This window comes from Telopea speciosissima, chromosome 6 (assembly GCF_018873765.1).
Source record: "Telopea speciosissima isolate NSW1024214 ecotype Mountain lineage chromosome 6, Tspe_v1, whole genome shotgun sequence".
NCBI lineage: Eukaryota > Viridiplantae > Streptophyta > Magnoliopsida > Proteales > Proteaceae > Telopea > Telopea speciosissima.
In genome coordinates, this window is record NC_057921.1 from 45,578,384 (window position 1) to 45,605,383 (window position 27,000).

At 37.6% G+C, this 27,000-nt stretch overlaps 2 protein-coding genes across 3 annotated transcripts in view; both read right to left on the bottom strand.

Moving 5' to 3' along the window:
* Positions 1–6,576, bottom strand: part of LOC122665817 (craniofacial development protein 1-like) — an 82,132-nt gene extending 75,556 nt beyond the window's left edge. Inside the window, exons 1-2 of the mRNA XM_043861951.1 lie at positions 6,351–6,576; positions 480–545 (exon numbers count right to left, since the gene is read on the bottom strand). Of these exons, the coding sequence (XP_043717886.1) occupies positions 480–545; positions 6,351–6,576 (292 nt within the window). The remainder of the gene's footprint in view (positions 1–479; positions 546–6,350) is intronic.
* LOC122665015 (cytochrome P450 CYP736A12-like) overlaps positions 1–23,221 on the bottom strand; it is a 33,220-nt gene extending 9,999 nt beyond the window's left edge. Inside the window, exons 1-3 of one of the 2 annotated variants that reach the window (XM_043861069.1) lie at positions 23,208–23,221; positions 14,581–15,189; positions 11,677–12,526 (exon numbers count right to left, since the gene is read on the bottom strand). In XM_043861069.1, the coding sequence (XP_043717004.1) occupies positions 11,702–12,526; positions 14,581–15,189; positions 23,208–23,219 (1,446 nt within the window). In that variant the 5' untranslated portion in view covers positions 23,220–23,221 and the 3' untranslated portion in view covers positions 11,677–11,701. Of the gene's footprint in view, positions 1–11,676; positions 12,527–14,580; positions 15,288–23,207 lie in introns of those variants that run through there. The other variant, XM_043861068.1, reaches the window with a different exon arrangement.
* Between the last annotated feature and the right edge of the window lie 3,779 nt (positions 23,222–27,000).

Below are 27,000 nucleotides of genomic sequence, written 5' to 3' on the forward strand. Positions count from 1 at the left end.
ATCAAGTTTCATAAAAAAAAAAAATGACCAGGTCATAACAGTTGAATTCTCGGTTCTCCCGTTTCTGATACATTGGACCACTTAAATGAGGAGCCTCGATGTTACCAGTGATGTACCCAAACTTCCCCGACTTCGCAAAGATAGCTTCACTGAGTGAGCCCAATCCAAATAGTTGATGTTGTCCAACTTCACGGTGGATATCATCAACCAATCATGTTTGAAGCTTTATTCAAACTTCAAGTTTTACAATTAACTAAATTTAGAGATTAATTGTTGTGTCATGTTGGGATATGTCTCCAACACACACCAATAAGTCGAACACTTGGACAAGGCTGCGAATAAGATGATTAACTCCCTTTAATAAAATTTAAAAAAGATAAGGCTGCAGAGTCCCCATACCCACACCCATTTGTTGATACATATCCCATGTCTTAAGTTTTGGGGGAAAATGAGGAAAATCCAACTACCTACTAACATACCCATAGCCAATCCCTGCCTGAACCCATGGAACAGAGCTCGTTGGGCTGTAGATGCAGCCAATGTGCCTGAATTCACAGACAATTTATTGGGAATACTTTCGATATGCGAACTGACAAACCAATTTGCAGTTTGGTTTACTGAAATCCAAAATCTAATTGCTAACCTCAAGGTTCCCCCGCATTTTAAATTCAAAATATTGAGACCACTAACGATATGCCTTTCATAACACAGACATAGTACCCATTGTTTGAATGGGTTCTAGATGGCTGATCAAACATGTCCAACAAAATTGATAGCCATTAAAATAAAAATAAAAAATAATGATTAAACCATATTCAGAAACCTATTTTAAACGAACAGGGGCTCTCTTAAAACCACAAACTGCCAACAGTGAAGCAAAATCTAAGCCACACAAGCAAGTGAATGAAGCTAACTATTGTCTCATTTGCAAAGAATCTTAACTCAACACAAAAGAAATCTCAAATCTCAACTGAACGCAAAAGAAATCTTCAAGTTGTCAACAATCAATATAATTCCAATAAAATCTTTAAATTTTTCTCTAATTTCTCATGTTATCTAACAACCATAAATCATTATCAATTGATATTTTATTTGTGATTAAAAGAAACATTCTTGAATTCTAATTTTTTTAAATTGATATTAATGATAATTCTAAACCAAGTATGGAATTAGTACGACTGTGAGTGAGCAAAGCTCACTTGATCTCAAAGCTTCAACAAGTGAGCTGAACGCAAGACTGAAACCCTTAATTGGTTTATCTCCGAGAGAAGGAAAGAAGAGGAGCGGAGGGAGGGAGGTGGTGGGTACCTGTTTCACCGGTGATCTGCATCCTTCTTCCCAGCGTCTTCGACAACACAGTCGACGACTTCTCTCGGTCTCTCTCTCTCTCTCTCCTAAAGGTGAAATCTGAAATATAACCGTTTACCAAAAAAAAAAGCAGAAATCTGAAATATAACCTGGTGCTCACAGCTGATTCTATAGAGCCTAATGAACAACTGCTATTTGTGAATCCCTCCAATCACAGTTAACTAGCGAATCACAGTTAAAAGCTACTTAAGGATATCAACAGATATTCAAAAATTCGTATTCGATATACGTTCGTCGGTCTAGGAGAATTCAAATCTATCTGAAAAGTAATACATAATAATCCTCCTATCCGACCGACCCATTATTATTCGATTGGTTTAACAATCCGACAATAATAAAATGTCTGAAATGTATCTTTTTGTCTGTCTTCAATTAAGGTAGAAAACATACGAATATCAAAGATTAAGAACATTAGAAAAAAGGGTAGTTGTTACACTCTCAAGTCTCAACCTTAACCCTCATTAACAAAATAATAAAGATATCAACGGATAAATTATTATTCAAATCCGTCAAAATATAATCGGATACAAAAAGTCGAACACCAGACCATAGCTACTAGCACCAATTGAGCCACAAGCTCAATCCCAAATGCATTTTTTTTTTTTTTTTTTGAAAATAAAAAGTAAATATTAACAAAATAAAAAAGTTTCCAATATCACCTTTCACCGAGAGTCTTTTAAACCTCGCCTTCATAACCCACATATGAGGGAATGGAGGTCACTTGTCTATTCTTCTTCATAATACATTCAGACATAAAAAGACTTCATAAGATGAGAAATGTCATAAAGTAAATTAAAATTTGCCCATGACCATCTCTTGCTTGTTCCCTGCATTAACCAATCTACCACCTTCTGACAATCCATCATATTTCTACATGTGTCCACCTCCTGTTCTTACACTCCCTGCAAGCCCTGATATAGTCCCCGTATTTCAGACTCTTGACTATTTCCTACAAAACCATGATTCATATAGACAAATTAAACATGTAATAATAACATAGAAGCCCATTCTACCATACTCGCGTTTGATTCATAACTGCCATCACATATAAACGATATATGATTCCCCATCTGATAACCTTTGTTACTCATCAAGAGTTAGAACAGACGACTCATAATTTGGGATCAAAGTTTGATCAGAATTCATGGGAATAAGCTTAAGATCATGAATCCATTTATCAATCACGCGTATCAACCTCATTAGGTTAGGACTTGATTGACAAAAAATCGCAACATTACGACTCATGCAAAGGAAGTAAAAAGTGAGGATAGAGACAAGACAATGTTTATCAGCTTTTAACAAAGAAGGATTGAGAATAAAGGACTCAATCAAATCGCAAAGAGTTGGTGAAAAAACATTCAACCCTTGCACCTAAAGGTGCAGCAACCATGATTCTTTAAAAAACAATCCCCAATAAAAAAAAAAGGTGCCACTAGTCTCAATCTCTTTTTTAGGAAAACATCAATATGGATCAGACACATAATACACGTATTTACTAACTAACGTTTGTACCACCATCATCGTTGCCTATCTCAACAGTGTAAGAGTGTTGAATAGTTTATAAACGGTTATACCGTTCATTTTGATTCTTATCGAACCATTTATTAAATGTTTCATATTGTGAAACCAAAATCATTTATAAACGGTTTTACACACTTTCTTGACAAGATGTATTTTTATATTATAAATTATGTAATTTATACACTCTCTCTCTCTCTCTCACACATGTTTATTTGTATATTATAAACTATGCAATTTATTGTCCGAGAACGTATGAGCACCACCAAATGTTAAAGGTGATGTCCTTGAGTTAGTCTATGCTGAAACAAACCAGCCATACATGATACTGGATAGAGCATCTAGAATCCTCAAATTTCAGGCCAAGAAAAATGCCTCAAAAGTGAGTTTTAACTTTTTAAGTGATAAAAAGTGAACAAAAAATGTCATAAGATTCTATTATGGTTAAACATTATAAAAATAGTTGTTTTTATTGTCCGAGAATGTGAAATCCACCTAGAATGCATTCCAAGAATGCATACCAAACACAACCTAATAAATATACTTTTTGCTCACTTCTTATACTTGTTTTAGGGTGAAATTGGAAGATTGAGATAAATGTGGGGTCTTCTCTAACATAGAACCCCCCTTGGTCCACCCACTTATTCAATGTTGCAGGGAGTAGCTAAAATGTAGTTTAATTCTAAATTTAGAACTCATCTCTCCCTAAACATATGCCTAATAGGACATTCATTGATTTTGTCCACAAAAACCTGATGATTCATTCACAATTCAACAGATTTCATGGACTCTTTAGAATGGTTTCAAAGCTCAGAATCGAATCCGTTGAATAAGCCAATTCAAATTGGAATCGACCAACCCGATGCTAATCAAGTTTTATTCCAGGAAGCCTTTTTTAAATTGCCCATGAATGCACTTCGATTTTCATTTTTGGCCATTTCCCCATAAAATTGTAGAAAATCAATGAAACTTACGTCCTTCCTTAATCCAATTTCTAAGGTTCAGGTTGATTCCAACAGATTCTAGGCCGATGGAGGTCGATCCTTTGTCCGATTTTGGGTTCTTAAACCTTATCTTCTATGTAGATCATCGGCTAGATTGTTCTACATGATGCTTAGAAAAGAGCATCCTAGTCTATGAGGATGAGGATCCCACTACTGCAGGGTATGAGAGGGGCAAATGTACGCAGCCTTACCTGCTACTTTGTAGAGCTTTGCAGAAGAGACTATTCCCAAGTCTAAACAAGTTAGCAACAGTGCAACTTAACCATTGCGCCAAGTCTCGCCCACTAAGCCAGAAGGTTATATAATATTAAATTGGGCAAGAGATCTCTGCTTGATCACATGGTCTCTACACCAATGTGTGGGTCAATGTTAGAGCATACCTCAATATCCACCTAGGGAGTAAGGGCATCATTCCATGGTATGTCCTGTGAGAGGGCGTAGGGGGCACGATCAAGCAGGGATCTTTTTCCCTAAAAAAAGGGCAAATACGTTTTTAACTTTTGCTATACTATGGCCTCCCGTTTTCCTGCACCATTGAGATTAATTTTTAAAAAAATAGACCACAAAAAAAAAAAATTTAAATACAATTTAACTAACTAAGGAGAAGAGGAAGGTTCAATTCCAAGAATTAGGGTTGCGGCCACATAGATGTTGCATATTTCACGTGTCAAGCTCTCAGACCCGAACTGCAAGGCATCGCAAGATTAAGGCATTGCAGGGGATTTTTTTTCTTCTACTGGTCTACTGTCCATGACATAGACTAGTTAACCAGATTGCATATTTCTTTAAAGTTGAAACTTCAAATAATCTGATTGCTTATGATCTACAGCCATATTAATGCGAGAGCTTGTTAGATGTGACATGGAAGTCCGCAACTGGTACTATGGCTGCCATTGTTTTGCCACGCAGGAAATGGGTTAGCTTACCCCATTCTAACAGGATTTGAGACAGCTGAGATGGAGAGAGTGATAGAGAATGTGATCTCAACCTTACCAACTGTAGATCAAGAGATAATCCTCACTAATTGGCTTCAGGACTTCATCATTTCTGGGTCAGACTGGCCAGATCTCCAGATGTCCTATGATCTATGGTGCCGATCTTCTCGGAAACTACTCATATGAAGTACACATGTATGTTGTTTTTCCACAGTTCCCTTATGTGTGCATAAACATTTGCTTTGCTTTGCTCTCCTTGTTTTTTTGGTTTTTATGTGGGTCTTATAGACAAAATAAAGTATTAGCAAGAACATGATCCAATCCAAACATCTGTTATACTTGAGATCACAATTCCATACATTTTTCCCAATAATATGTCACTAATTATTAGCAAAACTTCTTTTGATTTCTTGGATTTTTCGTAGGCATTCTTCAGCCCTTTCGATGGCAGCATCAAGCATCTCCATTGAGTGATTCAGCTTTGGAAATTTTTGCTTTGTAGACTGTGGATTAGCTTGATCGGGTTGTCGAATCATAGAAACTTTTCTCTTTTTTCCATTTGATGAAGCTGAAAAAAAATTGACCCTTTTAACTTAGTAATTAAATCAATTTAAGTTCCAAGTACATTGTAGTCCAACGTTTTTGCTCTGATACCAAATAGGAAGTTTAGTCTCACGTCGACTATTATTTAATCTACAATTCCCCTTACAAAGTTGGAGTCCTTCCACTCAAAATTTTGGACTTGTCCATGGTGAAAGGACTCTCAAGTGTATAAGGGGATAGCCGTAGGTTGATTATTAATAACCATAGGTTGACTAATAACCAATGTTGGACTGCACCCCAAAAATACAGAGTTGAGCTCAGCCCCTCATACGAGGTCGGCTCCCAACCTCTACTCAGACGGAATCCACTTGACATCCAATGGATTTCATCTGAGTGGAGGCCAATGGCCAAGGAGCGACCTCGTGCGAGGAGGTGAGCCGGACTCAAAAATACATCCCGTTATATTTGAGTACACCCAATTGTTAGATTGGAATAATGCTGGATCATCATTCCTAATTGGCATGGGCATTGGCTTAACATGAGTTGGAAAGAGATTGCTGTCTGGGCGTCTAGAGGCTATATGCACAGGCCAATGCGAGCGCATGCACGAGCATCGTCATAGGTGAGATTTCTGCCTTTCCATGAATGTAGTGCAGTATTTTCTGTGCTTCTATATCTAGACGCAGGAGTCACACGGGTCATGTGACAGGTAGCGTTCTTTCCCTTTTTTTTTTTTTTTTCTTCTTCTTTCTTTCTTTTTTCTTTTTTTCTTTTTTCTTTTTTTCTTTTTTTTTTTTTTGTTTGAGTGAGGAGCAAAAGATTTTGTATCAGCAGGTCTTCTTCTCTAAGACCATGGCATCAACCAAATGAACGGTCTAGATTCATCCAAAAACAGAAAGACAACCCTACACAACCGAACACCGAAACATGAACAGATATACATAGAAGGGAACGAATACAGTCATGGAAAATGGAGTAGTACCTTGTGTGGTTGCAGAGGAGTTAGGCGTGGAAGTGAAGTCCTTTTCATACAAAAGAACACTGTTATGGAAATATGGGGAAGACGATATATCAGTTTCTCCATAGATGAAGTTCCTGAGTTCCATCTTTAGAAACTCAAATCGATTTGGATGTTGGGCTTCAAGAATCTGCAGCTCCTCCTTTGCCTGTTCGATCATCCATGAAGAGGACTCCTCCATCGACGCCATTATAGAACCTCTCTCTCTCTCTCTCTCTCCCTAAAGTTGCAGACCTTTTGTTCTTTACTTGAAGAAGTAATTTCTTTGTCATCAGGAGGGAAGCTGGAAAGTGAGAAAGTAATTAAAAAGTTCCAGTGGAAACCCATATTAAGAAGGATTGTTTAGTGATAGAAACGAGGTGTACGTGGGCCCTACTTAAAAAGGTATTCTTTTCTGTGTATCCGATCACATATAATAGAAATATGATAGGATGATCAGTACCGTTTGATATTACTATCTAAGATGAGTGTGGAAGTATGAATGGACCAGATCGATTTGTTAAAGCAAATGAAATGGTAGGCTCATGAGCAAACCAGGTAGTTTTTAAAGTATTGGAACACAACGAAAAGGCTTGAGGAAAGGCATTAAGGCATAATATCCTGCTCTTCTGTCGGGTATTAAAGAGGAAGTGACAAGGACGGTGCCATTCGAGGAAAAGTAGCCGTTGGAATTCCCAACCGGCCCTCCATCTTCTGTGTCTCGGATCTTTGTAATCTTTCTCCAGCAAACACCTTTTCCATTTTTTTTTCAAAAAATTGGAAGGGGAACGATCCGATGAGATAGCGTAGATAAGGATGTCAAAATCCAAAAAAAATCGTTTATTGAAATAGTTGGGTTATGGTTTCAAAATTAAGAACCAAACTAAACTGTTTAATTGAAATAGACCGTTAACACTCTTGGATATATATAAATGTGCCAAAATAAAATAGAAAATTTTTATTGAATCATTTAAATCGAAAACTATGAAACCATTAAATAAATGGTTCGATTATGATTTTAAAATTAAGATCATTTAATTAAATAATTTAATCGAAATCAAACAATTTAACAACACCCTTAGGCATAGAGTTGTCAAAAGTTGACCTGTGCCGATAGGTCTGATTGGAACAAACAGGTTAAGCTCAAAACCAGACCAACTGATTAGTAAATAATTTAATTTGATGTTGAGCTTAAACCGATTATTATTTGAATGTTCTATGGTCACGGTTCTTGGTTGTAACTCAATGGGCACTCAATTGAGATTGACTAATACCAATACCGATCGAGACCAACTATTTATAGCTCGTTCATAGCCCCATTAGCTTGTTTGGAGCTTGATCAACCCATTTATGCCTTGTTTACAACCTGTTTATAGCTCAATTAACCTATTTTAAGAATGATTAGCCTAACTAACTTGACTCCACAAGGCCCGCTTAGCTAAAGGTGTAGTAACGATGTGTGGCCTTAAAGTAGTGGAGTTTACCAAAGAAAAAAAAAACAAAAAAAGACCTTAAATTAGTGGGAGCTGATTAGGCCCGACTGAAATCGATCAGGACTAACCCATTGACAACCCTAGGTGGAGTATGTTAGTTGGGGAGGGTTATGCAAATAATGGTTCTTTGAAACTAACATCGAGATGATTTCCTATTTATGATTTACCCAATATGCCATGTGGGAGGGATTTCCGGCCATCGCGGATTTGGTCATTTTCACAATGGGACACCCGGTGAAATGACCATCCCCTGTTTTTGCCGTCTTATAGTAAAATGATCAAAACCCCCTTATTTTGCTGGACTGGACCTTTCAGTTCTCACCACAGTTGGAGGAGGGCCAAATCCGACCATCATCCATGGAGAAGAAAGAATGTTGTGATTGGAATCCTATATCATCATTAATTCCCACCAAGCAGAAGATACTCTTCCTCATGTTAATTAAAGGAGTTCAGATCTCCATGACATTCTCTCTTTTCACCATAGGTGAAGTAAGGGTGTCAATCAGTTCGATTTCGGTCATTCAGTTCTGTTTCGGTTCCATGCCTTGATGGTGTGAACCGAAACCAAGCCGATAATCGACTCAGTTATGGAAGTGGAAACCGAATCCAAACCTGCTTGGTTCGGTTTGATTCGATTTGGCCATAGTTCTAATTCATTTTTTCAATACGGATCTAATTCGGTTTTGCAATATGGTTCCAATTCGGTTCTCCAATACAGTTTCATTCTACTAGGCTGTTAATTGTTGTTGTCTTGTTGTATTTTGAAGAAACTCCATTTGTATAAATAAAATGCTCAAAACTTTAAAGGAACCAGAAATATTAATAAATAAATACAGTAACTACAAATATAAGGGACAACTAAAATTTTAATGTGATTCGACTACTAGTGAATTTTTATTGCAACAACAGCTAGAGGACCTAAGCAATATGAAAACTCTCCCATTTTGATTCTTTTCTGCAAGATGATTTGAGAATCATAATAACCTAATTAAAGGGGGAAACTGAGAAAACTACCCTAGATTTATAGAGCACCTCAAATCTGCCACTGAGGAAACTGACCGCTTAAAACCAGAGCCAATATCACTTATGAGTCTCAAGATCATTTTTAAAACAATGTGAGAGAAGGCCTACATTTACCTTCAGATGTCCAACGATTTCGTTCCATCCAAATATTATAAATATTTTATGCAAATTTAATACAAAAATCTATATTTTATTTCCAGTTTTAATTTTATATTATATGGGTTTTTTCTGGATTTATAAATCTTTACGCAATATTTCACAATAAATATTTACTTTTAATTATTTTTGAAAAAATATTTAATTTTATTATTTATAGGATTTCTGATTCTTTTGAATTTTCTCCACCGATATAGGTTTGATACCTGAGCCAATACCAAAAAGGTGTATTGACTCAACGTATTGGCTTAATGCGCTCGATACGTATCAAGTAATAGTAACCCTAAAGCTGAAATGTATGAAAGCTTATATTAAAGTTTAAAAAAAAAAATTATTTTAAGGAAAACATACTCTGTTCGGGAGTGTGGCCTATGTCCACACCACCATGAGTCTATATCTCTCTTTCCCATATGTAAAGACAACTATACCCTTTGTTTTAAGGAGGAGAGAGATAGACACATGGGCATATTGGCGTAGACCACATTTTTGGACAAAAAACTACTTCCCTTATTTTAATATAATATAAGTATTAAAGTGGACACTTCGTGATGGTTTTCAGTTTACCGCTGCTATTTAAAGAGTATTTTAATAACAATACATATAAGGGTTTATAAGAATTTAATATTTTAATAGTAGAATGTTTACATTTACCGGTGGTATTTTTTTCACTGTTGTTATATGTATATTCTTTTATAGCAGTAATGTAATAGTGCCACTAAAAGTACAAATTTAGTAGCGGTAAAAATAAACCACCGTTGAATATTAATCTTTAGCAACGGTAAAAAGCCTGTTGTCTTTCCCTCCACACCTCTCCTCTATATCTTTGTCTTTTGCAATTTTCTTTTCCTCCATTTTCCCTATGACCCCCTAATGCGTGCAAACCCCCCCCCCCTCCAAAGGAAATTGCCGAATTCGCATCGAGAGAAGATAATACAAGCTCCAAAGAAAGCACCATTAGCATGGATACAGAAATCTCTACAAATACGCGATCTCAGTAAAATGATGATAACTTACTTAATATAGATTGGTTTGGGGTGTTCCAAAGCCAAAAGTTCGTGGACTGATGGATCTACAACTTTGCTGATAAACTCTCATTCAGAAAACAATAGTAGGATCTCTGAAAAATTCTTATAGTAGAGGCATATGCATTGGACAAATTCTATAATTGCAAAGAGATGAATATGGACAGACATGGGCAGAAATGCAACTCCTCTAGAATGATTGCAGTTCCAACAAGGTCTTACAACTCTTTTAGGATGCAAGTGAAGTAGAAAATTAATTCCAACTCTTCTACGATGGAATGAAACTTCTTCAAGGTTTTAAGGGAGAACTCTTTTAGGTTCAAAGGAAACTAACACTCAGAGAATCACAATTTAATTGATCAAAATTCATTTCCTAGTACATAAGAATTGACCACTATTTATAGGCCTTACAAATGTTGCAAAAATGACTTAGCTACCCTACCCTATAAGTCCCAATGTTGATTACATAACCCAAAGTAAAAGTCCCAAGTCCAATGGTGAAGTGATGACATGGACCTATAAAATAACTTGTTAAAGAAAACAACAAATTACGAGAAGAGAGTGCAAAGATTAAGGGTTGCTTCAATACTCTAGGTGGATTTCTTCTTCTAAATATAGGCTAAGAACATACTTCCATAAGATCGATTTTTTTTATTCACCAAAGAGACTCTTGGAAAAGGCAAAAATTGAGTTGTCCAAAAATACTTTTCGAAGTAAGGGACTAGTCAAAAGTGGATGCCACATCATCTTCCACTTGGAAGGTAGAGGGGGCCACCTTTGTTCGAACTGGTTCCTAGACTTGGGCTTGAGTACTTCATGGGCCTTATGGGTTTTAGTTTGAATACGAAATAATCTCCTTAGTTGTGTAGACTGGTTAAGCTGGGTATTCACTTGGTCATGTGCTCTCTCCATGGGCAGCATCACTCCCATGTTTCTTACTGCTATCTTCACCTCCAAAAGGAGGGTTAAATCCGATGATGGTGAATCCCACCACCTTTGCGGACTTACCCCCTTGGATGGTGTGGTTTTTTTAGATACCTCTCTCTTGATATTCTCCCAATATGGAAGTAGATTCTTTATTGAGAACCTCAAGATTACACACCTAGTGCACTGATATATATAGCCTATTGGCAAAAATAGTTAGAACACACCATAGTCCAAAATATTCAACAACAATGATAAGCACCTCTCAGGTTTGGAAATCAATCATAAACTATTATTAAAAATCTTGCTCCAAATACAATTGATGTAATCCATTCAAGAGTCTCAAGAGATCCAGTTTAATATACACTTATATTTATACTAGCACTTGTGTTTAGAATAATCATTCTTAATAACACACAATGCAACAAACATATGAACAGAATGTCTAATGTTGTCTTTAGTTGCGAACGGTTTAAGGTATAAACCTAAGTACAAACATATGCTCGATAATATGATGCAAAATAATTACTAAAATCATAGTTAATGGACACACAAATTCAATAAGTAGTACGTACATATGATCTCTTAGAACAGAAGGGGGAGGAACTACTTCCAAATGCATACACTTGTGAGTAGAAAGTCTATAGTTGCTATGCAAAAATAAACTACAATGCCTTGTAAGCATTCATTAACTACTATTGCTTGTAGACTCTCCCAGTTACTTAGAGACATGAAGACGATAAGTTGGAACAGCGAGCAGAGGCTTTGCCCTTGACACTGTTAGGCCGTAGATTTCATTCATGTCTAGATCACTAGGTAACATTCCATTCGGAAGCTCCCAATTGAAGCAATGCACCAATTGCGCAAGAACTAGTCGAACCACAGTTAGACCCAATTGCAAACCGGGGCAAACTCTACGACCTGATCCAAATGGGATAAGTTGGAAGTCATGCCCTTGAACGTCAACATTGTTGCCGATAAATCTCTCCGGGAGGAATTCTTCGACATTCTCCGACCATACATTAGGGTCTCGACCGATTGCCCAAGCATTTATAATGACACAAGACTTCTTAGGTATGTAGTATTCATCAATTGTTACGTCGTCCATTGATTCGCGAGGAACAAGCAATGGTCCAGGAGGATGAAGCCTCATGCTTTCCTTGATCACCATATTCAAGTATTCTAGCCTTACTAAATCCTCTTCTTTCACTACCTTATCCATCCCAACAACATTATTCAGCTCTTCTTGGAGTTTTTTCATCACCCTTGGATGTTTCAAGAGTTCTGAAAAGGCCCATTCAATTGTGGTTGTTGTTGAGTCCATAGAGCCCACAAGCATATCAATCATGACTGCTTTGATATTTGTTCGATCCATCATGTATTGCTGTTTTTCCTGTTTATTCCCATCGGATTTTAGCATCATTGACAATAATGTATCGATGAAGCCCTTGTGGTTTCTCGTAACGTGCATGTGATTGTCTATGAGCTTCTCCAGCAACTCATCAGCAACCTTGCTAATAGCTTTCATACGGTTAATCAAACCCTAATACAAGGATTCAAAATTAATGTGTTAGAAGAACAATCGTTTTCTAGAACATGACATTGAATTATTGATCTGTAGCTCACTTGAATTATTGGTCTTGAACGTCCATAATTCATAGACAGTATTTGATGAGTCACATCATCAGAATAAACAAAAAAAAAAAAAAAAACATCTCCATGTGACAGAATAAATAGGGAACACAATTTGGAAGGCCCTTGTACTTAAAAGTAGACCCTAGCATTTGGCCAAGAATCCACATAAATTTTTTTGTGGATTATGTGGGTCCTTACATTTGGCTAAGAATCTACGTAAGTATCAAACGTATGGTTCACGCATTCTTTTCTATGCCCTACACTTGAGAGGATAAGTTTCCCAACTTGTGTTGAGAAACCTTCCTCACTTAATTGTAGTTGTATTTGTTAAAAGAATCGAGTTTCCCTTCACCCACGGTGAATAGGTTTACCGTGGGATGGGAGAGGGCAGAAATGGGTACCCAAGTGACCCAGGTTTTCAAATCAAACAATTTTTGAAATAGAAATCATACCAAATCAGACCTTTAACACAGTTTCTCTAAATCTTATGCACTCACCCAAGTGTAATGTATCCAGATTTTCATGGCATTTGTTGATCATTTTGTGGTACAAGCAACAACGATGTTGACCACCATGCTATGTTCTTGTTTGGTGGCCAACACTATTGACAATTTTGTGGTATGCATACAAAGTTTGAAAAAATGGATCCAACTGGTACGATCAGAGGGACCAGGATCCTCTGCAGTATCGGTGGGGCGGTAGTCCACATCCGACGGCATAGCAGAGGCCAGGTGGCACACATGGCACACATGGCCTTTGTTGTGCCGTCAGATGTGCACTGTCGCCCCGCCGATACTGCGGAGGATTTTAATACCGATCAGACACATTCAGTCCAGTTATGGATTTGATGGTTTTCTGCAAAGCTGTCTAGTAGATAAACGATTGCTTGTGCTAAGGCATGCCAATTAGGGCTGTAAATGGATTGGATTCAGCTCGGATAATGCTATATTCGCATCCGCATCCGATTAGCTATCGGACAGATTCATATAGTGCTAAACGGATACAGACACAGATACAGATCAAATATTTTATCCATTTATGTGTAAATATAGCTTTTGGGATAGCTATAGTCAATCCGTATTCGCATCCGTTTAACTTTCGGATGAATTCAGATAGCGCTAAACGGATACGAGATTTCGGTTATTCAATTACACCCTAAATGCCAATGGAACCTCGAAGCAGCGAGAATTCGTTAGAAGAGAGCAGCACCAACTTAACCAGCACACCAATTAACTCCTGATATTTAACCATCGCCTATTTATTTTTCCCTTTGTTTATTTTTATTCTTTTTCTTGAATCTTAATTATTTTTAGAGAGAGGGTTCTCTCATCTCTCATCAATTGACATAGAAGGTTGCAACAATTAGGTAAATCAAACCATAAATTGAACAGTGCAAACCGACCAAAACCGAATCCTCGGCCCCTTCTCAATTTGAATTCGCCAATGAATTCTTAGTAAGTCTGTAAGAATCATAATTTGAAAACTGGGTCTTAACTAGGACGAGTTGCCTAAGTCGAGTCAAAATCTTTGAAAAACTTGGTCAAAAGTGGTGTATACTAGGCCAGTTAAGGAAAAAAAATGATAAGATTGGACCATAAATTGTATAAGTCAAATAGGACTCGGTATCTTTACCCGAGTCATGCAAACTCAGCAAGTTTAATCGTATTTTTTTTTTTTTTAAAATTCATAAACTTGATTCATTTAGAAACTGAGTTGAGTAAAATAGTAATCCACACTCTAAAACAAAAAGAAATCCTCAACTTCTCGACTCCCTTATGCCGATCAATGAAGTGATTCTTGTGATTTTTTTTTTTTAGTTTCGCATATTTTTTCTCTCTGTATTTTTATGATTTGTTTACTAATTTATAATATTCGATTGGATTTGACAAGACCGAGTCACCAGGTTTTTCTGATTATAAAACCACTGAAACTTAAAGGTTGAAGAAAGTTAAAGAAACTTACCTGAATATCAAGTAAACCAATGTACGGAATATAATCAGCAAGGTTGAAAGCACCAGAAAGCCTTAGGGCTTCCTTAATAACTGGTTTGATGTTGAAATTATCATCATTTTCACCAAACACCATCAGGTAAGTCATCTGCTCGATGAGTGATCCCACCTTTGCAGTGATATCCACCATGGCTTCAACCTCAGCATCTTTCTTGAGTGACTGAACAAGGTGACCAACCTCTTCTTCCCTCATCAACTTGAACAATTCAATCTTTGAGTTCCCAAGGAACTCAGTTATGCATAGCCTACGCATTTTGCTCCAGTAAGGGCCGTACTGGGTGAAGGCTATACCTTTTCCACCATAACACAAATGTTTGGCTGCCATGTTGTCTGGTCTACTAGCAAAGATGGAATCATAGGTTTTGAGAAACAATTCAGCTGCCTTAGGGGATGAGATTACGATGGTTGGTACTTGGCCAAGACGAATGAACATGATGGGTCCATACTTAATGGCTAATTGACGGAGGCTATGGTGAGGGAGCTTGCCTAACATGTGGAGGTTTCCGATAATTGGTAGTCCCTGAGGACCAGGTGGTAGTCGGCGGCGATCGCCGGTTAAATTCCGGCGACATGAAAACCACCATACTACTCCAAGAACTAATATGAGAACAGCAATGTTCCAAGGAGACATTTGTGATGGTATGAGAAGAGGCACCAAGCAACAAAACCTCAAGGCAGATTGGTGTTCTCCTTATAAGGAGAGGAAATCAAGCAGAGCCTTTAAATAGTCTGAACATCTCCTAAGCCCAGGAGAGTAGTTATTGTCCTGCAATCTTGGAGATCCAACCTGTGGAGAACTAAGTGGGTCCCACTTTTTATTTATTTTTTTCCTATCTTGTTTATTTATTTATTTCTCAGTAAATAATGGTTGCTTGGTAGCGTGATTACTTCGCCAAGATGTTGGAGTGTGCGAATTTACCGTCTCGCCTCCTGTGAAATTAAAAAATCCATCCATGTTGATACCTCAATGCATGTTTTCATTGGCCCCGCACTAAAGGAGGGATTACACGACTCATCTAGTGATCTTTACCTCATTTGTTTTTGTTTTTCTCAATTTTTTATTCTTCTTCTCCTTTTTTAGAGAAGCCACCCTCTCACCTGCCTCGCAACCAATCTCCATTCCATCACTTCCCATCTTCTTCTCTTCCCTCTGTTCCGCCCCAAACCCCCAACCCCCACCCTCCCTTCCCTTGTCCCTGCCACCACCCCCTCTGAAGAAAGGCCAAAATTAGCAGCTCCAACTGATTGCAAGGCTGTAGATCTTAATTTCCTTCGCTATTATGTTGACCATATGGATTATACAATAGTGGGAGATTTATGGTATCCATAAATCTTCCTATTTTGAAATTGGAGCCCATCAATTATTCTTTTATATCTTTGGTCTATAGAAATAACAATATTTCCACCTTTTATATATGTAAGCCAATCTAAGTTTGAACAACCAAGATGCAAAAAGACCTTTCCCTATTCTTATTTTTGGAAAGAGTTTTGACTTGTTGGAGATTGCAATCAAGGGAGCATCTAGCCTAGCCAAACTGTGAAATCTCCTTCCTCCTTTAATTTGATTTATATCTTTAGTTTTCTTTTGTATCAAGTAACCTATCTTCTTAGTAAATGTTTCCTAGTCTAGGTTTATTTTTATTATAAATTCTCAACCATAGGATTTAGGTTTTTATTTTTTTAATCATAGAATTAAAGTATATTATGACAAGAGAATTAGGGTTTTATTTTCTCTTTAAATATGTAGGAGTGATCTTCCCAGATTGACACTAAGAGGGGGTAAATCAAGGTCACAAAAATTCTTTCAAAATTATCACCAACACACCTTGGTATTCCCAACACTAATGGCACTATCTTAATCAACACTAACGACAAGACACTCACAACACACCTTGTTGATTTTTGCACCGATAACGTTGTCTCACTTCCCACACACACAGATGCACAACCATAAAACTAGATTGGTTGGGGCAATCCCAAGTTTACCAGTCTTGCACACTAAAACACAGTCACACACCTGATTGTTTGCACTTCTACCTTGCTACTACAAATTGGTCAAGTCTACCAAATAGTGCATACCCATCTTATCATCACCATGCATTTCAAAATATCCAAGTAAATGCAAATACAAGGACAACTAATTTTAAAGTGGTTTAGCCGTAGTATGCCTACATCCATAAAGTATTGCCATTAGTGGCATTCTCGTACTCAATCAACTAATATCTTTTACTACAAAGATAGCTGAAGAACACTTAATCTTGTTTTAACACTTGCCTACACAAGTGCAATGGTTAAAACCTCGAATGGTGTGTTTTAATTGTAACAACAACCCAGGTAAGGGTGTTAAACGGTTTGGTTTCGGTGTAAACAGTTTCAATATTTTTTAATTTTAAACGGTTTCGTTTCAATGGTTTCGGTTTTAAATAGATTTAAATGATTTTTTTTTTTAATTCTTTATTCAAGCAACTTCTTTTTCTTTTAATATTTTATCGAAGTAGATGTAAACTTAACATTGAAGTGAATTGGTTATTGTTATATGTTTTCTTACAATAATTTTAAGGTTATAATTGTTTATATGTTTTAATATTTTATTCAAAAGGTTTGAATTTCTCTTAATCTGTTAATGGGATTTATTTTTTCTTACCAAGTTTCTTTTTTACAGAAAAAAATTATACAGCAAAAGGGAAATTATAAAGTTTTTTTTTTCTTTCCAAAGTTGTTTATTTTAACCATGAATAAATTAACTTACTATGTATATATTAATCAGTATGAAATGGTTTACTGTTGGTTTAAACAGTTCGGTTTAAATCACTTAACTAAATAGTCTTAAATTTGAAACCAAAATCGAACCATATATTTAACAGTTTCATAGTTTCAGTTTGGGTTTAACACCTTAAAACCCAGGGGCACCCTCTCATGCTTCAACCCTTGCTGATCACAAGGCAAAGATTACAATCCCAAACCCCTGACAAGTCCCAACGTGCTAGGTTTACGATATAAAATCATAAAATAACAAATCCCCCTAATACATCAATAGAATCAACATTAACCAAACCCTAGACAATAAAAATAGGGACTTACAATGCAGATTATTTCAACCTGTATAATCCCGTTGATGAATGCTTACCCTAATGCTTAGAAATCTAACCCAATGCGCTATGAAATTCAATGCACACATTATCAAAAACCCTTTTTAACGTAAACTAGGGTTTTGAAATCTGGAATGCGTACCCTTTGAAGGATCAGGATCGTCTACGGCCCTGCTGCCCGTAGCAGCCTCCTAATGAAGCGTGGTGCAATGACCGCCTTACCCTGCTTGGGCAAAGCGTTCAAATAGGGGTAAGACGGTCATTGCACCGCGCCTCATTAGGAGGTTGCTACAGACAGGCAGGTCGTAGACGATCCAAATTCCCTTTGCAATGCCACCATAATGCCTCTTTGATGCGCAAACAATGCACAACATCAAAATACGAACCCGCAAAGCACAGTAGCACACAGTCGGGCGACACATATATCAGCCGTCAAATCATACAAACATACATGCTTCATTATGATCGTTCGATCCGAATTATATTGTCACCGAAGCATGAGGGCATCTCGAGTGTATGAAAGAGCATCTCCGCACAACGTACTTTAATTCAAAGAAACACCGTAGAAGGTCCAATGCGTCTTCGATTTCATGCGACATTGCCTACAAATCTTTGTACACCAGGCCAACCCAAACACAGCAGACTGAATCTGTTTCATCACCGAACACACGCCTACATGGACTTACTCTCGACCACCCGATTAACATCAGGCTACATGGCTGCATCTCAGCCGCTCAAACCTTATAACCGATCTTACTATAATACAGTTCTCCAACTAACCAGAATTCCCAAAACAGAATCTTGGTCCTATCTTGGTCATTTTAAACTATTTTTCAATTATGTCTTTGCCACCCTGGTCGCGATAGTTGGGAGCTTCACTCCAGAAATGAAATCTTAGGAAAAATTGACAGAAAGCACCTCAAAAAATCCGAATTTTTTTTCATTTTGACTCTTCTTTTGCAGTGATACGAAATTGTAAATCAAAACGACACACTTCTAATTGCGTTGTAAAAACGACTCAATGATATAAAAGTTTCAGATCACTCGCATCTAAATCCCAATTATTTTCGATTCCAACTTGATTATTTGATTCATGAAACATGCGGCTAAATTTGGAAGGAAGAGTCTGTGTCAGGTCCAATGTTATGTCAAATGGGCCAGGTTCAATTTTATGTCAAAGTATATTTTTTTTAAAATTTTAATTTGATTACAAACAAAATCCTACAACTATTAAGCTAAACGTTGTTTGCTCTGTCAAAGTGTTCACCATTTCACCATTGGTAAATGTGGTCACAACCTACAGACAAGGATGGAAAACTAAGGATTTGGAATATTTTTCTATGATATGATGTGATAGTTGTGGCAAACATTAAATGTGGTGGAGAATTTTTTTTAAACTGAAATTCTTATTATTTTTGAAGGGCATTTCAAAAGTTTACTTTATCATTCAAATTTCGGTTGTGGAATCTATGAATGAATGGAAGTAGTCGAATACAAGATGTTTGTCAAGGCCAACACGTGAAGAACGGAAATTAAGAACTTTGTATTTTTCTCTATGATGTGACAACTGAACAATTGATGGAAGTTGGACATGTTTATCAAGGCCAACACGTGAAGAACGAAAACTAAGAACTTGTATTTTTCTCGATGATGTGAGAATTGAACAATTGATGGATTTTTATCTGCTGCTGTATCTGTAAGAATTGCTGTACTCATCGTACGACATTGTAGATGCCATGTGTATCATATGGAATCTGTTCTATACACATGGCATTTGCAGCGTCGCACGATGAGTATAGCAGCATTACAGTTACAATAGTGGATAATGATCCACAATTGATGGAAGTTGGACATGATTGTCAAGGCCAACACGTGAAGAACGGAAACTAAGAACTTGTATTTTTCTCTATGATATGACAATTGAACAATCGATGGAAGTTGGTCAAGCCATTTTGAACCAGAGAAAGTTTGCCCCTACCCAAAAACAAGAAAATCAAATGTCATACTTAAGGGGGAAAATATCACATCAATTTATCTGCCCGTCAATTTTCTCAATTCCCTCTAATAGAGTGAGTGGTAGCGACGCTATGGACTTTTATCCTCTATTGTAACTAGAGCGCCGCTGTGCGCATTGTGCGGTGCAACAGTGGCCATGTGTGCACAGTGGGGCTCGTTGTGCACACATGGCCGCTAGTGCGCTGCACGATGCGTACAGCAACGCTCCATTTACAGCAGTAGATAAAAAATTCGACGCTACGGGTATTTTCGATAAACATAACACTAAACGCAATGGTTTAATCTGAAGTGTTTATTTTTTTATCTTTTAATCGTAGTCGTTGAATAAAAAAAACTATAAATCTGCTCACCGTGACAACAGGTTTCTTCTTTTTACCTTGTAAATTGATTGTCTCTCTCGGTTTGCAGAGAATAGATTTATAGGGAAAGAGAGAGATTTACAGGGGAGTGCTTCAAAGAGATGGGTTTTGGGTTACAGGGATGGTTTTTTTTTTGTTGTAAATTGATTATCTATGGGTTTGTAGAGAATAGGTTTACAAGGGATTGCTTCAAGGAGATGGGTTTTGGGTTGTTGGTGGTGGTTCCTAATTATTTGTCTTTGGGTTGTAGGTGGTGATTCCTTGGTTGTCTTTGGAGATGGGTTTTAGGTTGCAGGTCGATAGCTGAAGAAGAAGACGTGCGAGAGCCAGTTGCAGGTTGAAAACTCAATGGTTCAGATTGACGGTTAAATCTCAACGGCTCGTATAACATTGTGTTTATCCGTCGCGCTGCGACTTTTTTCCCCATAATTAATATCCTTACCTTTAATTCTATGGAGTTTCTTGCCATAGTTTTTTTTGGTAAGAACCTTGTTATAGTTGGAAAACTAGGTTTTCTGACTTGAGTCATCTCTCTAAAAACCTGGTGACTTAAGTCAAATCTAATCTCAGTGAGTCATATATATTATTTTTAATTTTTAAGAATAATAAGTATACATAAATTAGTAAACAATAAAAAAAATATAGAAAAAAATAAAAACATCAGAAAAAAAACTTATCAATTAATTTAGGGTTTTTGCCAAATGCCCCCCTCAAAATGCCCATTTGTACAAATGCAGCTTACAATTTTACAATTTCTAAGTGCCCCCTTACTTTCAAAACATTGTACCACTTTAGTCCAGTCCGTTAGTTTGGGACGTTAGACGTTAGTTTCAGGGAATCTAATGACCAAAATGCCCTTATGATAAAAACTCATCAAAATTAAAGTGAAGTGACCAAATTGCCCTCATCTTCCCCAAATTTTTTAGGGTTTGAAACCGAAAATCATCCAAAAAAATGGAGCAGTGATCTAGATTCCTAAACCAATACGAAGAAGGGTGTTTCCCCCAATTTCTTCCAGTCTAGAGACCCTTTTTAGATGAGGAAACTATTAAGAAATTGTTGCAGGCGAAGATGGATTGTACCAGTGCCTTGGTAATACAAGGACTTTTAAAAAGTGAAAATTGCAATAGAAGAAGAAGAAGAAAATAGAAAAATACTGGTTTAAAAAAGCAAAAGAAAAAAATAACAAAAGAAAATGGTAGATCAACATTCCATTCCTGGCCTGCTAATGTTGATAACATGGTGCTAATGACCTGTTGATATTGAACATGATGCCCTTGTATCAAACTTACTGATGTTGATAACATGATGCCCCTGGCCTACAAATGTTAGTAGATCACATGATTGCCATGACCTACTGATGCTATAACATGATGTCTTCATTTCTGGCCTACAGATGTCAATATGATGTCAAGTAACCTGCTGATGTTAAGAACATGATGCATCTTCCAAATGTTCAATCTCCCCCCCTCCCTCCTTTAAGTAAAAGATGAAAATCTTATATATAGACTAGACTTGCAGAATGTTGAGTTGTGGGTTGTTCCAGCAACTTTCACCTCTCATTTTGAATTTGAATTTGAACTCTTTAGGTGGTTACGTAACTGTTCATAACCTCCTACACCACCATCCCACTTTGTTTTTCAAATTTAAAGGAACCCATTTCATGGCATACCAGGTAGTTCACAACTACCCACTTCTTTGAGAGTTGGTTGTAACCACTTTGTTGACCGTTTGTCAGTCGCTGACTGTTTATTGGTTATTGATCGTTTTCTGACATTTTTTGGTCAATGATCGTTTCTGACTGAACTGACCGTTTTCGGTCTGATTGTTTTCAATCACTGATCGTTTTTCGATCACTTACTAATATGTCAATCTTCACATAAATATATCAAAATCTATTTATTTAATGACTGAAATAGACCGAAAATAGGGTGTAAACAAAGGGAAAGAACAATTTTCTTAAGCATCAGTAATCGTAACAATTGAGATTTTCATGCATGAGCCACAATCTCACATCTGCAATTAAAAGCAAAGTTCTTCCCAACATTGAATAAGCATTAGAAAACTTGACATTTATTATTGCTTTGTTTTTTTCCGTTTGTTTTATCTTCTTCCTATTCCCCATTTCCATCTAGCCGAACTTGAAACCACCTGCAACCTGCGAACCACCTCCATTCTCCTTCCATCTTCTGAAATAGCTACCTCACCATCACCAGCTCCATCTTTTTCCCTCCATTTCTTCGGTCACTGATCCCATTCTTCTCCATCCACCGAAACCCATTCCTCATTTAATCTCCACTAACTCCCAATCTCCTCTTTCATCTGATTCATATTTTTTTTTTATTATTCTCTAATCCCATCCTTCCCTTCCATTAACCAAAACCCATTTTCTTCAACTTCTAATCCCATTCTTCGTTTTTCTCCAATTTGATATCCCAACGTAGGTATTTATGAATACCTTTATATGTTCTAATATAACCTCCATCTAAACTGTTTTCTATATATCAGCCGTATTCCAACTAGAATGGTGTAATGCTTTCAACTGGCTAAAACCAACCTAACAAAACCCACCTTCTACTCCATCACTTCTAATTTTTTTGGTTTTTGTGTTTTCTAAAATTCCAACTTAGCCCACAAAAATCTCTCCATTAAATCCCTTCAACCCATCTCCCTTTCCCATTTTTTGAAATCCCATTCCTGATTTCACCATCATCCTTCCTTCTATCCTACGATCTGATGGACCAACAATCGTGATGGAGCAGCAAAGCCCCACATCAGTTTGACTTTCGAGGTCACGAGTTCAGGACCGGGAGCTTCTACAGACTTCTCTGGAATACCAATGGAGAAAAAGGATTCAGGGAGCTTTGCGATTTTCCTGCATCTTTTTTGGATGATTTTTCAAACCTTAAACTATTTGGGGAAGATGAGGGCAATTTGGTCACTTCATTCTTTAATTTTAGACCTTTTGATGGGTTTTTATCATACAGGCATTTTGGTCATTAGATTCCCTAAAACTAATGTCTAACGTTCCGAACTAATGGACTGGACTAAAATGGTACAAATGTTTTAAAAGTAGGGGGCATATAGAAATTGTAAAGTTGTAGGGGTGCATTTGTACAAATTGGCATTTGGCAAAATCCCATTAATTTATTGTTCTTTCATTGAAAAGTTTGATAGAAATTTCTGTAAGCTTCTTTTGTATGTATTAATTTTTTTTCCTAAATGTATAGTGATTCATGAGTGGAAAGATAGAATTGGAATCCTCCCCCTACACCCTCATTGAAAAAAGGGGTGGGATTTATACATGAGGAACAATGTTATTGATCAAATAGATAATGTATTCTTCTTGTAGTAGAGGTGTTGGAAATGTTTTAAAAGTTTCAAAAAAATCTTTATGGTTTTTGAAATTTGGTGTTTTGGGTTTTCCTTCCCACATGTTTTTTTTCTTTTTGTGTTGTTTTTGAGATAGATAATTTTGTATGGAAATGTTTAGTCCCACATTGAAAGTGAAAGAGTTAAAATGTTTATACCTTATATAAGAGTTAAAATATTTATAAAGTATATAAATAGTTATGAGAATTATAAGGGACATGACCTCTTGAAAAGAAGTATCTCTCCTCCCATGTGCCGGGGTGGTTTTGGGCTCATTTGAACTGTTGGCTAAACAACGGTCCAGGGATCAAACCATGGTTCCCTAGGGAGACCAAGATATTTATCTTTAGGGTTTTACACGCCATGGGTTAGCCCATGGTGTCCCATGGGTGTCCCATTTTAAGTTTAGGGTTTCCCATGGTCGCCCATGGGAACCCTGGTGCATCCCTATTAGGGTTTCTCCTTCCCTATTGCATTCCATAAAATTAATTATCACAATAGGGACGGAGAAACTCGTCTCTAGTCCATCACATGGCAAGAGGGATCCATCCCATACTCGAATGCGCAGCGAAAAATAATCGATTTGAGTTTCTTTCGCATCCATAAATATTAATAATCAATGAACAAAAGGAATTAATAAAGAATCGCTAACCTGGTGAGCCTCAAGTGTTGCTCCTCCAATAGACAGTGGTTCTTCCTCCAATGAGCGCTCCAAGCAAAGCGATCGAACCTCCAATGGTGCTACCAAGGTTCTACACGCCAATCCCGGATGCCCTCAAACTCCTCAAGACAGATCTAAGGTTTCACAAACCCTAACTCTCAAACACAGTGAGAGAAGCAAGAAGAAGAAGAGAGATCACAAGAGGGAGAGAGAGAAACCAAAAACGTAGGAGAGAGAGTGTCTGCTCCAAAAACGTGGAGAGCTCCTCTTCTGCGTATTTTTGGTCCCCTATTTATAATAATAGGGTTTAATTAAATCCTAGATAGATTTAATAGAGCCCTAGTGAGAGTCTGACTCTCTCTCTCTCAGTCTGGCAGTTCTATTTAAACTCAAAGTGCTACACAGGTGAAGAAGCAGAATCTAATAGGGAAAGTATTAATTAGATTCTTTATTTAATTATTAATGGATAATTACAATTAGCACCAAATCCATTAATTAAATAAAGAGACAATTAAATTAGCAAATTCCAAATAACTCCCTATATGATAACAATTTATCATATACAACCCCCCACTAATCAACACCATCATTATAGAATCTAGGGCATGTACACATGTACTGCCAAACCCCAATCCATAGTACATGTCCATATAAGAGCGTCTGTGCATCCGATCGGGTCCCGCAAAAACTCGATAAAACACTTTATTTGAAATAACTATAAATAATGTATCATTTTATGTAAAATAAATTTTGCAAAACCATTTCCAAAACAGATCTGGATCCAGTTCGATCCGACCATGCACTGACAGTCTCTATCTTGGTGTTCCCCAATCGGGCAATGGTGACCGTGTTGGATAACTCCTTCACTCACAAAGTGTTCACGCATTCCCGAACACCGGCTTTGACTCGCTTGAGTCTCAATCATTGATGAACCAAAGAATGCGATCACACTTTGCGTGATAGGGTTCCCTCGAGTGTGTCGGTGACACATGTCTATCCCTTCCTACATCGCGAATACATAAGGGAATCGACAAAGTAGATTCTTCGCCAATGCACACATCAAACATGTGAGCACTCGCATTCGTACCCTGACATCACATGTCTAGGCATACCCAATGGGACGACCATATGATAAGGGTGCCCAGCCCAAACCTTAGTCGTGACTACCATTTTAAGTATAACTTACGGACACATAATGCTCAAAAAGTTTATATCGCATGTGACAATATTAAACTAAAATGTATAAATGTTCAATACAAAGGTGAACCGGGTTGAACCGGACCGAATCGGGTTTGATGGACACACACTTGTCCAACAATCTCCCACTTGTACATCAAAGCCAATTCCCCATACATTTTAAACCCATGCCCTCCATGTGTTTCTCAAACACTCCTGGTGACAAACCCTTTGTCATGGCATTAGACACATTTTCAGTTGTGTCCACTTTGGAGATACTCACGTCACCCTGTTGGATAATCTCTCCGATGAGGTGATACTTCATTGCACGTGCTTGTTCCTCGATGAGCCCTAGGCTCCTTAGCTTGTGCAATGGCCCCTCTGTTGTCACATAACAGGGGAATAGAGCCCTTGACAAGATCGGGGACTACTTCCAAATCGATAGGAATTTTCTCACCAAACACCTTCTTTTTCTGCATCACAAGTCGCAAGGTATTCCCGGTAGTAGAATCGTGTATACTTTTGTTTCGCACTCCGCACACAATGGCACCTCCACCCATTAGATATACCATCCTGGACGTGGATTTTCTGTCATCCTTGTCAGTTTGAAAATCTGAATCTGTGTATCCCAATACTGACAACTGATCAGATCCAAAAACCAAGAAATATTCCTTAGTCCTTCTCAAGTACTTGAGGATATTCTTAACAGCACTACAATGCTCGCGTCCAGGGTTAGATTGATAACGACTTACCATGTCTACTGCATAGCAAATATTCGGCCTCGTACACAACATGGCGTACATAAGACTCCCTACTGCTGAGGCATAGGGAATCCTCTTCATCTCTTCAATGTCTGTCTGAGACTGAGGACATTGAGATCTGGAAAGACTGACTCCATGTCTGAAGGGAACACTTCCCCTCTTGGAGTTCTCCATACTAAATCTGGCCAGGACTTTGTCTATATAGGTAGCCTGTGACAAGCCTAGCATCCTTTTCTGGCGATCTCTTACGAGTTTGATCCCAAGGATATAGCTAGCTTCACCAAGGTCTTTCATCGAAAACGTTGTGGATAACCACTGTTTTACTGATGAAAGGAATCCTACATCGTTACCAATCAACAATATGTCATCTATGTATAAAACAAGAAAACATACTGCCCTCCCACTGATCTTCTTGTAAATGCATGGTTCATCCATGTTTTGATCAAAACCAAATGATTTGATTGATTGATCAAACCTGATGTTCTAGCTCCTGGAAGCCTGCTTCAGCCCATAAATGGACCTCTGCAATTTGCACACCTTTCTTTCTTCCTCCAAGGAAGAGAACCCCTCTGGCTGTTCCATGTAGATTTCCTCTTGAAGGAACCCATTTAGAAATGCAGTCTGCACATCCATCTGCCAGATCTCATAATCAAAGTGTGCTGCGATAGCCAATAAAATCCTGATGGATTTCATCATCGCTACTGGTGAAAAGGTTTCCTCATAGTCTATACCCTCTTTCTGGGTATAACCCTTTGCCACCAGTCTCGCTTTGAATCTCTCGACCTTTCCATCTGCGCCCTTCTTCCTCTTGAAGATCCATTTACATCCAATCGGCTTGACGCCAAGTGGTGGATCGACTAGAGTCCAGACCTTGTTGGAATGCATCGAATCGATTTCAGAGCGCATTGCTCCCAGCCACCTAGTGGCATCAACATCCTT